The 16372-nt window shown below is 41.3% G+C and overlaps 1 protein-coding gene across 2 annotated transcripts in view; it reads left to right on the top strand.

The window, feature by feature from the left end:
* Positions 1-16372, top strand: part of FOCAD (focadhesin) — a 165892-nt gene that overhangs the window by 61138 nt on the left and 88382 nt on the right. For both annotated transcript variants that reach the window (XM_060237221.1, XM_060237222.1), the window contains exons 12-15: positions 4698-4802; positions 5879-5980; positions 7307-7437; positions 9688-9814. In XM_060237221.1, coding sequence (XP_060093204.1) covers positions 4698-4802; positions 5879-5980; positions 7307-7437; positions 9688-9814 — 465 coding nt within the window. The remainder of the gene's footprint in view (positions 1-4697; positions 4803-5878; positions 5981-7306; positions 7438-9687; positions 9815-16372) is intronic.

Below are 16372 nucleotides of genomic sequence, written 5' to 3'. Positions count from 1 at the left end.
TATCTTGCATTTTCCCATCATGGAACAAGGAGGGTTTACATGGGATTCCCCAGAGATCTCACATCCAGATACTGACCAGACCCAGACCTGCTTAGCTTCAGAGAAATTGTTTTATCGTGCCCTCAATCAAGATAATCTTGTATACTTTGCAAGAGACAAGTAGTGATCAGTTTTAAAGGGATAATTCTTTGGGAATTTCCCGCTCTTCTGTAATGCAATAGTGTGAGACTGCTGAGCTCTGAAATCAGATCAGATAGTCTGAGGTTAAAATCGAGGAGTCTGCAGCTGTATAGCACAACTGCTGTGGATCTGGGCCATGAAGAAGGAAAGAGCATATCTGTCCCTGATACTAAGCGCAAGCTTGGTTCTTCACCCAGCTGTAGGCTTCCCAATCCCCAGGTCCCAGCGGGGGACCCCCTGGTTTTACAGGCTTCCCCCCTTCCCCAGCCAGCTGGCCGGTGGGGGAAGCTCCACCCCCACAGCCATTATGCACCTCCAGGAACGATTCCCATAGGGAATGATGGGGAATTGATCCGCGGGTGTCAGGGGCTCTGGGAAGGCTGTTTTTTGAGGTAGAGGTGCCAAATTTTCTGTATAGTATCTAGTTCCTCTCCCCAAAATACCTCCCAAGTTTCAAAAGGATTGGACCAGGGGGTCCAATTCTATGAGCCCCAAAAGAAGGTGCCCCTATCCTTCATTATTTTCTATGGAAGGAAGGCATTCTAAAAGGTGTGCTGTCCCTTTAAATGTGATGGCCAGAACTCCCTTGGAGTTCAATTATGCTTGTCGCACCCTTGCTCCTGGCTCTGCCCCCAATGTCTCCTGGCCCCACCCCCAAAGTCTCCTGGCTCCACCCCCAAAGTCCCCAGATATTTATTGAATTGGACTTGGCAACCCTACCCAGCTGATATAAATGGCCATGTGGGAGTTCCTCAGATAATGGGGAAAGGTTTACCTTGTCTGTGGCCCTGTTTTGTTATCCTACTCACAAGCATTGTTATAGTAGACAAGTTGGGAACCAGTGAGGAATTACAGGTGGTGATGCTGGTAAATGGTTGGGAAACTTTCCCCAGGCTCAGTCTCTAGGATAGAAGATGATGATACTGGATTTATATCCTGATTTATATCCTACACTCTGAATCTCAGAGTCTCAGAGCAGTCACAATCTCCTTTACCTCCCCCCCCTACAACAGACACCCTGTGAGGTGGGTAGGGCTGAGAGAGCTCTTACAGCAGCTGCCCTTTCAAGGACAACTGCTGTGAAAGCTATGGCTGACCCAAGGCCATTCCAGCAGGTACAAGTGAAGGAGTGGGGAATCAAACCCGGTTCTCCCAGTTAAGAGTCTGCACACTTAACCAGTACACCAAACTGGATACTATAAAGGGCTTGCAAAAGCCAACCACCCTGTCTTTCTTAGCTGATATTCTGCTGCCTGCAGCATTCTGTGGCACACTGGACATGCCTATTAGACTTTTTGAGGGTGTTCTTTAATTAATTTTCCAAGTAGTGCTTTTCTACCTACTCTCCCATCCCTAGTATGCAAACACTTGTATATGTCTTGTCTAGCAGTGGTTCCTGTTTGCTTCTCCTCTGATAGGCATAGCTGTAGAGTCTGCTTTTGAAAGAAACAACTGGGCAGTCTGCCAGGAATTGCAGAGGAATGGCTGGGGTGGGCGGAATGGAACTGCGAAATTCTCCTTTCCCATCCCATCTAGCTTTCTTCCTCCAGGGTACTCAAAACTGATAGTGGTGTGAACAAGCCATTTCCTGTCCTCTATTTTTTCTGAAAGATGCTCCATTGACCTCAACATTCATTGTTTGTTAAAGGAGAAGTAAACTTGATCATCATCAAGGTGTTTTTTTTCTTTCATTCACAAAATAATAATTTTTCTGCATAGTTGTGTATCCCCTAAGTATGCCATAACCCATACATTGTCTGTAGGTGGCCTCCTTTCGTTGCCCAGCTATTAGTCACTCAACCATCAAGTTTTCTATTAGGAGTGATGCCAGGGGGTTGTACTTGGAATCTTCTTCATGCAGAACATGTGCTCTACCTCTGAGCTATGTCTCTTCTCCATAACCACTTCATTCAGTAGAAAAGAATACACTCTGAAATTTCAAAACTTAGAAAGCCTTTCCAGTTCCGTTATTTCCAGAGCTTTAGGTTTTGTCAGTTTCCACCCACCCCCTGCTGATTGTGTGCTGCTGCTCTAGAGGCATTGCTAATGTTCAGACCAGTACAGAATTCTGTATCTTACTAGTGTGTGGAAATGGCCAAAAGATACGTAAAAGTTAATGGCCTTGTGTTTCCTATAAGGCAAAAGTGAAAGGATGGATTTGAATTTTTTAAAAGGAAAGACCATAGTAACAGGGAATTATGTTGTTTAAGTCTGGTCTGGCAACTGTCCTGGTAGTTTTGGGCTCAATGCATGTTCAAGGGTACGTGCTAGATTTACTTCTCAGTGATGCGCAAGGGTCTGATCAGTATAGTTAAGACTAGATCATGTCGAAAGTTGGTGTGGCATAGTGGATAGTGTTGGATTAGGACCCTGGGAGTGCCAGGTTTGAATCCCTACGTTATCCCTGGATGACCTTGGGTCAGTCACATTCTCTAGACCAGGGTTGTTGAACATGCAGTTCAGGGACCGAATCAGGCCCCCAGAGGACTCCTATCAGGCCCCCAAGCAACTGGCTGTCATCTGCTTCCTTCTCCCTATATCTTGCTTCCTTCTGCATCATAGCTTGCTTTGCAAGGCTTGCTCAGTTGCACGGGTGCTACAGAATGAAACCTCTATTTTCTCCATTGGCTGAGGCTCCTCCCTTGGGGAGAAAGGGAGGAGGAATAGCTTGCTTTGCCAGGCTCTCTCAATTGCTGCTGAGCCCAGCCTCTCTTCCCTCTATTGGCTGAGGTTCCTCCCCCCCACACACACACCAGTACCCTGGGGAAGGAAGGAAAGAGCCAGAGCTTCTTTTACCCAGTTCCCTGGATCCCTGGGGAGAAATACAAAGAAAGCATCTTTTAAACCAATGAGTGCTAACATTTTAAGCATGTTTTAAGTTTTTAAACATATATATTTGGGTTTGTCTCTGTTCTTTATAAAATTTATATTTCTGCTACCTAATCTTAAATAGGTACACACATGGCCTGGCCCGGCATGGCTTGGCCTAACCCAACATGGCCTGGCCCAACAAGGTCTCATTTATGTCAGATCCGGCCCTCATAACAAATGAATTCGATACCCCTGCTCTAGACCTAATTGACCTAACTTTATTCTTAACTGCTTTAAGTCCCCATTGGGGAGAAAAGTGGGATATAAATATAAAATAAATCATGGTAAGATCACTATTTCATGAGGTAAATTTCGATTTACCAGCCCCACTTCTCAAGGTAGAAGAACAATTAGGAGGGTTTACCCCATAGATTTATGGATCCTTTGGAATTCCAGAGTGTTCTGGGAGAGTAGAGCTAAGATTGTGAATGCTCTTAATAAGATGCGGAAGAACAGCTTGATGAGTCATAGTTGACGATGTTGCTGTTATATTGGAATCCAGAAAAGGTAAACTATCTATATTTTACTCTGACGCCTTTTGTATAGATAACAGACACAGATCGCCAAGGAGAGCAAGTCTGACTCAAATGCAGAATGAAGAGTCTATCATGGTGTGGTTGGGGAATAACCACTTGTCACATTTCTTTAAGTCTGCTTTTTCTGGCAGATAGGGCAGGTACTTGGAACTGTGAAGGTTGCTCCATACAGGTTAGATCCTTGCCAATCTTGGCTGCTTAAAGAGATGTGAACTACTGACAGGCTTTTAGCCAGCAGTATTAATGCTGTTCCATGGAAACTCTCTCTGGCCTTAAAAAAGAAAGAATTAGCATATCTACACAAACATCTTTGGAGAAGCATGAATTGGCCAGTTTTCAGCTTACATACAACTCTTTCTTTTGTGCATGAGTTGAGTTTGTTGTGGCAAATCAGCTCTATGTGCTTTCGAATGATGCATCTTTCCTTGACAGTTTTCATTGTGGCTTCAGACCAGGTTATGGAATGGAGATGACTTTAGTGGTCCTGGTGGAAAAAAATGGCCTGCAGCCAGACAAGGCATAGGATTTACAATTTCAAATATGTTCAAAATGAACAAAAAATGCTCAAGGACTTAATAGTCCTTGAAAATATTTAACTTTAACCCTGTGCTGTGATCTGTGCCCATGTGTTCACTGTTTGAGAAGAAAATGATTTATTCCCTCCCCCCCCCCCCCTAGTTTCTAGCCAGCATAAATGTCCAAGCAAGGCATCACTGAATAAGTTCTAAAGTTACAGTAATTGGAGGTAACGGGGATGTGTGGCTCTGGAACAAAACAAAGAGTTGAGCTTCATTCCGGAAGCAATAGTAAAACTGAAATAGAAAACCTGATAATATTCCATCGGCAAACAAAGCATGGGATTGTTGAACACACAAGAACTTTGGATATAATCATTGTGACAACTTGCTCAGCAATGAGTATTAAAACATGCCAGAATATGTTGTACGTGACTTAGGTTTTGTTGTTTAGTAAATGTTTACACTTGTAGTGGATTCTGCTAAGAAGGCTTGAATACCATGACAAAATGAAGATACTTTTCTTTTGTTATATTGTTGTTCTCCAAACAGTTAATTATATCATTAACACTGGAAATGCTGTTGTTTATTTTAGGTGCCAAATCTGATTCCAGTCCTGATGTTTAAACTGGGAATGCCACTGGAACCGATACTCTATCGGGATATCTTGTATACTTTGCCTGCTCTGGGTGTGCATAAGGTCAGTATGATTTAAAAAAAAAGTCTGTCCACTGTTATTCCTATTTCATTACTTTTTGGTTAAAGAAATGATGTGTGTTTACAACACAGAAAAAGGTAGATGAGAAGAAATTTCACAATTGGGTCCATTCCTGTGATTCCGGATTTCTTAACATTTAGGGCAGCAGAATGGGGGGGGGGGGGTGTCAATCACATTTTATTTCTGCCCTTCCTCCAAGGAGATCAGAATGGCATATGTTGTTCTCCTCACTTCTGTTTTATTCTCTCAACAACCATATGAGATAGGTTAGGCTATGAATGTGTGACCAGCCCAAGTGAACTTCTGACATGAGGATTTGAGCCTAGTCTCCCAGATTCTAGTTGCTCTAACCACTATATACCATGTTTCAGAGGAGCCCAGTAAATGTTCATTGGTCCAATATATGTTTGAGTGCAAGACATTTCTGAATCCCATGTGAATTCTAGAGAGAAGAGAATTGGTACAATGGGCTTTAGGGAAGTGATGGCTGGGAGCAGAATTTCTACCTTTCAGTGGACAGACATTTACTGGATCAGTAAGGCAGAATGAGTTAGACAGCAATGAACATTGCAACATGGTACAAGAGTGTCTAATCATATAACTTTTGATTACTAAGTAGGCAGTTCAATAACAGGTTATTTATTTCATAATGGCAATTATAATCCTATTATGCTTGAGAATTTGTATTTACAATGGGTCTGAAAATCCAAATTGCAGGATATGCTACATGTGCTGCTGTCCACATTCCATTGAAATCAGTTGGAAATTTGGATATGTATTCAGTACAGTAATGCTTTTTAAAATGATTATGTACAGCACTGTCAAAGCAAAAGTTTTATCTGGTGTTACATACCTCCAGTTTAATGTTAAACTGTGAAACTATTAAGGTGGAAAGTAGATGTCTTCAGTATTTGGCATAGAGGCCTTATCAGTGCTGCCATATTTGTTGTAAACTTAATTTCTCTGTAACTATTCTGTGTTATACATTTGTCTGTTTGTTGTTTGGGGACTTTTGCATATTCTGTAAAGTAATGCAGAAAAGCAATGCTTTCTTCCAGGTCTGCATAGCTCAGATTCTGCGTGCCCTGCAGGTGTTGGGAAGTACTCCGAAGCTTCAAGCCATTACTTTACGACTGATGACATCTTTGTGGGAGAAACAGGTTGACATATACAATGAAAACCATTAATCTCTGGTTTGACCAACTGCACTGTTTTACATGACCATACCTGTACTTGCTTATTAACCGTTGCAGATCAGCTGATGTGATAACTTCAATCTGCTACAATCTCTGTAGAAAATGTCAGAGCTTTTTTCCACCAGGGCCACTAAAGCCATCTCTATTCCATAACCAGACTTGGCTGCAGGGAGAGGAATAATGTATTCCTAAAAGTGGTACAGTACTTATACTGTATTGTCTGTGCACCGAATTCTGAAAATTCGTAGGCCACTACATTTTCATAGGTTGTCAGTTTTTTATTTGATTACGTACACCGTAACTCATTGTTCTGTAGAACTCTAATCCATATCTGGAGCTCTGCATGGATGGGATGTGTTATGTTCTTTAGTGTTGAGGAAAGCTCACATCTGTATTGATAAAGGAGAATTCATTCTGTACATAAATGGGAACCCCAGTCTGTGCCTCAGAGCTGCTGAAGTGTATTGTTAAGACAGCATATTCTTAAGGCAAATCTTGCCCAGCTATCAATTCAGTAGGTTGGTCATAAGCAAGCTACTGGTCTATATCTTACTACTCTACTAAGCAAAGTTTGAAGTCTTCCTTCAAATTAAGTGGCTATTCCTCTCATGGAAGACCTGTTTAGGCTAGAGGAACTTCTACTAATCTATGGCAGGATGCTGCCCAGTATCACTTAGCTTGAGCTGCTTCTTCTGAAATATGGGGGAATATTGGTCTCTTTCCACCACTGTATGGGCTGCTGACACAGTGTACGTACTTCACTCTGAACAGCCTTGCTAGTCTGTATTAGCTATAAATATATATATTTTTAAGAAGAAGACTACAGATTTATACCCCGCCCTTCTCTCTGAATCAGAGACTCAGAGCGGCTTACAATCTCCTGTATCTTCTCCCCCCCCATCAGCAGACACCCTATGAGGTGGGTGGGGCTGAGAGGGCTCTCACAGCAGCTGCCCTTTCAAAGACAACTCCTGCGATAGCTATGGCTAACCCAAGGCCATTCTAGTAGCTGAAAGTGGAGGAGTGGGGAATCAAACCCAGTTCTCCCAGATAAGAGTATGCACACTTAACCACTACATGAAACTGGCTCTCTTAGCTATAAATATAATGAAATTGCACACCGCTATTCTTTGTGGCAGGGTAAATAAATGAGCACACAGCATAATTAGCAATGTGAAATTTACTATGTGGCATTGTGTAAAGGTCTAATTTTATCTTTGGAATTTTTTAAAAAAGTATGCTCCTAAACACTTTCTTTCTCCCCCTCCCCCCCCAAAAAATGGATTTTAGGATCGCGTGTACCCAGAATTGCAGAGATTCATGTCCATGTGTGATATGGTTTCTTTATCTGTGAGCAAGTCTATGCAGTGGGAAAAGATTATTGCTAAAGCTGCTTCTATCAGAGATATATGCAAGCAAAGGTAAGTATACTGGCTGCCAATTTTCTACTCCCCTCTCCACCAGCTGACCTTATGAAATTGCTTTTAGGATTGGATTTAGCTGGAACTCCAGCATTCGTAGTGATTGATACTGTGACCCTGAAACATCCTGATCTAAGATTGGGACCTTACCCTAGTGTGCACCCAACATGGTCTGAGCTCAGGTGCCTTCAGGTGCAGAATAGCATAGGAAATTGTAAAACTGGCTCGGCAATTGGAAGGGAGTATGAAGCCTCCTGTTTGGCCTGAACTAACATATATGTTAGGACAGTGGTTCTGACCTTTTTGAGCCTCCAGGTACCTTTGGAATTCTGACACAATGTGGTAGGCATAGCCACAAAGTGACTACCATGGGAGGTGGAGCCAGCCACAAAATGGCTGCTGCAGCTTACCTTCAGTCACACAGTGCAAACCCTTGGACTGTGATGGCAGCTGCTGCCAAACCAATGGTTTTAAAAATCTGCACAGCCAATCATATCTCCAGTGGCCAATCAGAAGCCTTGCTGAGCGAAAGCTCTTCCTAGCCCATCCACTTTCTGAAACCACGAAAGGTGTCAGTGGGCTCCACAGTGCCCAGAACCATCATAGTGGGGCGGGGGGGAGGGAGGGAGGGAGGGAACCCCTGTGCTAGTAGCTTGGTTTTTATTTCTCATCCTAGTCTTGTCAAAAGAGCCTCTGCTTGTTGTGCTTTAGACACAGACTTCCCAAGCTGCTTCTGGCTTAAAAATTTCCCTTTAATCAGCAATCTAGGATCGTGGGTATGGTGTGAAGTGGACAGAGAGAACTCTTTCCCTTTCTGATCGTGCTAGAATTTGAGGTCACCTTGTGAAGGTAATGGGCAGTACATATCAGAACAGACAATGAAGTGTTTCTTCACACTGCACTTAGTTTGCTTGCAGAATGATTTAGACAAACTGGTGAAGCTAAGGTCTATCAATGCATGATAACTATGATGGCTAAATAGAACCTCTGTGTGCAAGGTAGTGAACTTCTGGACAGCAGGACAAGACTGTTGGGCTTGATTTTGTGCTGTATAGGTAATTCATACTGGACTAGAAAATAGGGGTATGATGTTTTCTGATGTTAATGTTCCACATAGACCCAAATCCCTTCTCTCCTCTGCTTTTTTATAAAGTCTTTTCGGTACCACATTACTTCTGAGCACAAGTATATTCCACAAACAGCTCTCCAGGCCTCAACCTCGGACACCAAAATTTGTCAGTTCAGACCCTAGAAACATTGCAGTTAGTCACCCTCCTGGTTCATTGTGAACACTCACCAAGGTAAAACTAAAATCAATATAAAGAGACACCTCATGCCCCTATCCAATTCCATTGGAATGAAATCAGTATCTGCTTACCCACTGGAGGCTGCTGAGGTCTATCATCAAAGTGTTTCACCTGTTGTTGAATCTAGATGTTAGATGTCACAAGGCTGCTGCTTGAAACCCTTTCCCTGTCTGTAACTTCTACTGGAGCTCACTGTGTGATGTTAAAACATCAAGCAGTAAGGTTCCTCTTCCCAACCAGGAACAGCCAAAGATATATAAGATAATGGGGAAACTCTCTGCAGGATGATGGGTGCATTCACACTACACTAAATAATGTGTTTTGCAACTGGATTTTTGCTTTTTTTACACAGTAAAAATTCAGTTGCAAAGTGCATTATTTGGTATAGTGTGTACACACTCAATGTGGCATCACATGGTTTTACTAGTCATTACAGGAATGTGGGGGTAGGGTGGAGAGCCAGACATGTTCTGCCAGCCAGAAGAGATTATCTACTAGTACCTCTAAAGTTATTTTGGTGCCAAATTCAGTCTGGAAGCTAGAGACTTAAAAAGTTTGTGCTATCTAAGCTGTCCTGTATCAGTTATTTTCCCTGCCACCAAATTTCAGACCTTTCATCTAAATTTTTTTTAGTAGGTCAAATAACTTCCTTAAGGGAGGGAGACTTGCCTATCACATACTGGAATTCCCCAGCTAAGTGTGACAGTGTGGTTGCTTGCATTGCAGTATAAAATTAACTGATCCAAGCAATTGCAACCATTTTACTAAAGGATGTTTGACATTTGGGCAGCAGAATTTCATTTGTTACTACATCTTTCATACTTTATTGTTCAGGGGACAAGAATATCTTGGCCGATCCAGATTTTAAGGTGTTGAACTGAGCCAAGTGAAGTTTCTCATATGTATTGTATGACTACAGGTAACACATTGTGGTTTTTATCAGGCCGTACCAACATGGAGCAGATATGTTGGCTGCAATTTCTCAAGTACTGAATGAATGCACAAAACCTGACCAAGCCACACCTGCTGTCTTAGTATTACAAGGTCTTCACGCACTTTGTCAAGCTGAGGTAAATTTCACTGAGCTCAAATTACTGCCTTCCTCTTTCTTATGGCATGTTTTCTTCATTTTAGCCTCCTAGCAGCTTGGGTTGGAATCCAATACTATACTCTGTTCTGGTATTGCCAGCCTCCCTGTTTTCATGAGTCATCCACTGAGAAATGTAGTGTGCCCGCTTCACATCCAAATAATCGTTTATGCTGAGACCCATTTTATGGGTCGCTTTATGACTAATTCATTGATTCCAGCAGAAATGCAGTTCCCGCAAAACTTTTATATGCTTCTGCACGCTGTCCAAGCTAAAGACAAAGATCTTTTAAGAATGACTGTTGCTGCAGTGTTTGCTAATGCTAACGATCTGTCCCCCCATGTCACATTTTTGTGGTGTTCTTATCTATGTGGAATGTTGTCTCTTTAAGACCCAATAACAACAATATATCCTGTGGTTGCAACAGCATTACAACAACATGAATAAGCAATCAAAATATATAGTTATCATAACTATATATATAGTTATCATAACTATATATTTTGATTGTTTATTCATATTGTTGTTGTAGTGCTGTTGCAACCACAGGATATATTGTTGTTATTGAGCTTTGATTACCGTGTCTGGTCGAGTTGATATTTTGTCTCTTTGCCAACATTTTCTTGCATAGCAATAATTATCTTCTCAGCGTCATCTGCTGCTTCTGTCCTTGGTATATGTGGTCATAGTGATATATTTAAGGTGGATGTGAACCTCAACACTCTATTGCAAAAAAAAAAAAAAGTACGGGTCTCATTTTCATATTGAATCCCACCAAGCAGTAAAAGAAGCAAATTAACACAGTTGTTGTTTTTTTGTATAATGCATTGGGCAAGAGCAATTGTAAGATTAAGTTTGATTCCCCCCCCCCATTTCCTAATGGTCAGGGTGCATTAAAAATGTAGAGGTAAATGGATATTTGGTGCAGTCTTTGTGGTCCAGTTTGGAGGTACAATATGAGGTACATCTTACAGTATGTCTTGTGTAAACAGAAATACAAGAAGAGATACAATCAAGTTGTCAACACAACGGCTGTTTGTCATAACATTCTAGTGTTTCTGCTTGTAGAAGAGCTCTTACAGAAGTGGAAATGTTCTGTGTGATCCAACCTATAACTTTGATCTTTCTGTTAGTCTTCAAAATATCACCTCTGTTTCAGAATTAGTTAAACTGTATGTTTTGAAACCAAACAAAAAACGGTGTTAATCTGGGTAACAGTATATTTTTAGATGCTGGAGCTTGTGATTGAAACAACATTGGTCTGCTGCAGGTTGCAAGTTTATTATTATTTTTTTAAAAAACATACTTTGACATGATCTGCCAAAGAAAAACATTGTACTTGATAGAAACATTGCAACTTTGTTTTAAGGCTGTTTTTGATTCTGGCTGTCTTGATAGTAAAAAGGTAGTCCTGTGCAAGCACCAGTCATTTCCGACTCTGGGGTGACATTGCATCACAACATTTTCACAGCAGACTTTTTATGGGGTTGTTTGCCATTGCCTTCCCACTTCCCCCCCAGCAAGCTGGGTGCTCATTTTACTGACCTCAGAAGGATGGAAGGCCGAGTCAACTTTGAGCTGGCTACCTGAACCCAGCTTTCATCGGGATCAAACTCAGGTTGTGAGCAGAGTTTAGGACTGCAGTACTGCAGCTTTAAGCCTTAATTTTCTGCACATTCTTTCGGAGTTTTGTAGTAAAACATGGAGTACATGGATTAGCAGCCACTGGTGTTCTGTACCTTGTGCCAGAAACATTTAAGAGATTTTGTAGAGCAGTATGTTGGACTGGTAGGAGCCCCATGGTGCAGAGTGGTAAGCTACAGTACTGCAGTCCAAGCTCTGCTTACGATGTGAGTTCGATCCCGGCAGAAGCTGGGTTCAGGTAGCCGGCTCAAGGTTGACTCAGCCTTCCATCCTTCCGAGGTTGGTAAAATGAGTACCCAGGTTGCAGGGGGTAAAATATAGATGACTAGGGAAGGCAATGGTAAACCACCCTGCAAAAAGTCTAACAAGAAAAAGTCCTGATGTGACGTCACCCCATGGGTTTGTAGTGACTCGGTGCTTGGACTACCTTTAACTTTTTATGTTGGACTGGTAATATTTGTGAAATGTGGTTATACTGCCTATGACCTACACCAGATGTTTGTGTAGATATTTGGTCTTTTCATGGAATATGTATTAATCCCTTCGCTTTGTACTGAACAATAAGTAGAATGTCTGACATTTCTGTATTGTATGATACTTTCAAAACAACAAAAAGAGCAATTTTTCTATATTGGTTTTTGGTGTTTTTAATGTCAAATGATACATTTAATTGTAATATTAGAATAGGTAGATAATAGTGGATAGCATAGGAATGGTTCTATGATTAATGTTCATTACACTGTGACTTCTTTTTTGACTGCTGTGATTTTAGTGAGCCAGGAGAAGTGTGGAATAACTGTTAGCTGGGTGAAGTAGCTCAAGTTCCTAGGAGCTGTCACTGAAAAATGTCCAGAGCTGAGAAATGGAAGAAGTCAACTATGATAGAGATAGAAAAGTAGCCAAGCAGGACTGTGTGGCTCACCTGCCCTTCAAGGATGTCAGAGCACAAAGGGCTAGCTACTTTGCAGAGCTCCACATCATTATTGCCAGAAAGCACAGCTGTTTGAAAGGGCTATGTACTCACCTGGAGAAAGAAGGAAATGACTTGCAAGGATACCAGCATCTGCTATTCCCTTATGAACGCACACAAAGCTGCTTTTTATTGAGTCAGATTATTGGTCTGTCAAGGCCAGTATTTCTATTGTGACTGACTGTAGCTGTCCTTTTACATCATACACCACCTGTCATTTTTAACTGGAGATGCCAGAGATTGAACATGGGACCTTTTGCATGCAAAGCAGGTGCTCTTGTACTGAGCTGCTGCCCTGCCCATGATGGAGAAAGTCAGTTCCAGGTTAAGTGCTGCAGATCATGGCTTAGAAGCCCATTAGAAAAAATGATGATGGCTGATTGTTCCTCCATAGGTATGTAAAAATGTAAACATTATTGTCTTAATATACACATTTTTGCTGTACTTAAAATTCTAGATGAGATGCTGAGTTTGAGATAATAAAATGATGCTATGATATTTAACACACACTTGCAAAGCATTTTAAGAATCTCTAGGTGGAAAATATTGTATAGGTATCATTGGAAGAGAGAATCCCTCAGAGTTTCTAAACACACACACACACACTCCCTTCTGTATCTAACAACAAACTCACACAATAACTTTCAGCATAAGTTAAATGTAATGGTTGTCTTGTATTAGAATATAATGGATTGCACAAAGTAGGAAACACTGCACATGAATTACTCATATTGCTCCAAAGCTTTGGGGTGATTTATGAAGACGGCTAAATCTTTTTGTGCTTTTGTATAATGGAGCCCTTTAATGAGACTTACAGCATTCACTGGCTTGCATGTCAGGCCTGGAAATTATACATCGTAGTTCTTGCCAGACCACATTTACTAATTCTTGGCAAATCTTTTGTTTTTTTGCCAGCATAATTCAACGGAAGCCAGCATACTTTCTGAGAGTCTGTGTATCCTGGTTTATAATAGATTTCATGTGTGAAATTTATTAAGGCAAGCCAAATAAGATTCAGAGATGAAAAGGCTAAGCATAGATTTCTCCCCCCCTCTCTTTTTTTCCTGGAAGCAATTCATTGCTGTTTACTCTCTGATTCCACATTTATCAGGCCTTGACCAGAAAAAGAGAACAGACGGAACAGAATAGCACAATGAAAATTACGATGATGACAAATTACATTGGTTAGTGAATTTGACAACTAGAAGAAAATTGTACCCTGGGCATTCTTAAAATAACTTGGCTATTAAAGCTGAAGTGATGTATTTTTGTACACATGAAAGCAAAAAACAAGCTTTCTTTGGTTGAAGAGACTTCTCTCCCACCCACTCCCCACAGGGAATGAAATCTCCACAGTCTTGCAGGAATTTACTTCTTGTACTTTCAGTCAGGATTGGCCTTAAAATTAGATGGAGCAAGGTACTAGGGCACCATTTGAGGAATATGAAGGATAATTTCTGTATTATGAGCATCTGTTTCTTGAGAAATGTAAGAGTTACCATGGCAAATAGTCTTACATTTTTGTTTGTTTATTGCTATTTAATCTTGACTATACCCTATAGTAAACTTTTGTAATTGCTATTAATTTGCTTCCGTTCTAGTTGCAGCCCTATCTCTTGAGCCATTAAATGTCTCCTCTGGTAAAGCAACAGATTTTAGGCACCATAACAAAATATCAGTTATTTTTTTCTTTTTATTCTTTTCTTTAATGTGGAGAGTGGTACATCTTGAGCATTAAGTGGTTTGTGAAGGTGTGAGTTCTGGTCAGTAGAGGATGACCTCTTGTAAGGATACAGTCATTGAGGTTTCTATCTATTCTTTAATAGTGTTAAAATTAACTACTGAGATGCTTTGACACCAGCTAGTTTCAGTGTTCAGAGTTATGTACTTGCAAGTGCCTTGTGTGCTCTGTTTTTGACTACTTGCTCAGGGTTGGTGTAACAAAACCTTTGTACTTGGAAATGCCCTTGTACATCATGATAAGTTTAGTACTGGTGGAATGAGTGCCTATAAGTCATAACACGTTCTAATAAGCTTAAATGGTTATTAGAACAGAGGCGGAAGCCAGTAGCTGTGAAAAATTGGGTGTAAATCATCAGCCATAGCTGGCAGGAACTGGTTGCGGAGTATAGTTGTTATGCCTGTGAGGATCTATAAATATATTACAACTCTGATGAGGAAAAAGCTAAATGACTTGGCAATAAAGTCATCCCATGTGATCAAGAAGGTATATAGTTGGAAAATATAGATGCATCTCAGAAGGTATGTAATTCGTGAACCAGAACCCATTTATGCTGTTAAGATGTGCATAGTGAACTTCCCCCAGCTGTCCCATGTTCCTTGCGAAGCATGCCTGTAAGATCTGAGTTGAAATGAAAATGGGATATGGAATATGTCTCTGTGTTTAAAGTGATTACTGCCTTTCTAAAGCAATGATTTGCCCCAGCTGGCCTCTTAGGGGCAGTTCACACCATGCACACTCCTTGTCTGCAGCATCAAGTGCTGTCTTCGATTTTTAAAAGAGCCCTTGCCAATCAATATTATTAGAAGTTATGTTGCCTAATCTCAGATTGATTTGGTAGACCTCGCATTGACAGAGAGAGCCATCAAGTGTTGAGTATTCCAACAGATCATACATGTGGACACCAATGTTCTCTCTAAGCTGCAGAAAAATGAGCAAAAATTCTGTTTTGTGAGCTACTGGCATTAAAGGTGTAAGCTACTGCATAAATTATTGTGCTCTGGGGCCATCCTTCCTGAGCTAAGACAAAAATATGTGAGCTGGAGGCTAAAAATCATTCTAACTCAGCTTAGAGGGAACACTGGTGGACACTGGTTCTTTGTTTCCATGTTGCAAAGTAGTTCCTCCCTGTCTCTTTCTTCTTATGTGTCTACTAAGAGGTGTGGAGACTGACCACTTGTGAAAGGGCTGGTTTGTGGGGACACTTTGGCTCCCAGACCAGTCTGAAAAAATAGACCAGCCTTTGAATAAGACACATATTGAGCACCCTGATGGACATGTGTGCTTACTGTTTTGTGTGTGAATTATTTTTTTTAATAATGAACTTTGTAAGGGTCAATTGTATCTTCCTGTATCTGGAACATATTCTTCATAGTACATTGCTGTTTTATTAATAGTATTGGAAGCCACCTTGACCTGAAGGCTTTGCATCCATGCATTCCTGCTTCAGTGCTAAATACTAGTGTAAAGAGCCACCAACAGTTAACAAGAATTTAATGTCGGTGAACATTCAAAGGATGGTAGAGGTCATTCTGTTAAGTGGGAGAAAATGCAGAGTGACAGAGATAGGAACAAAAGTAGGGTCTCCCTGTTGCTCAGGCCAGTGAGCAGCCCTAGCAGCTTTTATAGGAGTTAGAATCACAGAGTTGAAAGGGTCCATTCAGGCCATCTACTCCAACACTCTGGTCAATACAGGACCAGCCTAAAGTATCCCTAAGTGTTTGTCCAGCTTCTGCTTAAAGACTGCCAGTGAGGGGGAGCTGACCACCTCCTCCAGTAGCTGATTCCACTATTTAACAACTCTTACTGTAAAAAAAGTTTTTCCTAATATCCAACTGGTACTTTCCCACCCCTTTTAGACCCATTATTGTGAGTCCTCTTCTCTGCTGCCAACAGGAATAGCTTCCTGCCCTCCTCTAAGTGACAGCCCTTCAAATACCTAAAGAGAGCAATCATGTCCCCCGTCAGCCTCCTCTTCTCCAGACTGAACATTCCTAAGTATCTCAGCCTTTTTCATAGGGCTTGGTCTCCAGGCCCCTGATCATCCTCATCGCTCTTCTCTGTACCCGCTAAATTCTATCCACATCATTTTTGAAGTGAGGCCTCCAGAACTGCACTCAATACTCCAAGTGCAACCTGACCAATGCAGTATACAGCGGGACTATTATCTCTTGCAATTTGAATG

This window comes from Heteronotia binoei, chromosome 4 (genome assembly GCF_032191835.1).
Source record: "Heteronotia binoei isolate CCM8104 ecotype False Entrance Well chromosome 4, APGP_CSIRO_Hbin_v1, whole genome shotgun sequence".
Taxonomy (NCBI): domain Eukaryota; kingdom Metazoa; phylum Chordata; class Lepidosauria; order Squamata; family Gekkonidae; genus Heteronotia; species Heteronotia binoei.
This window is presented reverse-complemented; position numbering and strand designations above follow the sequence as displayed.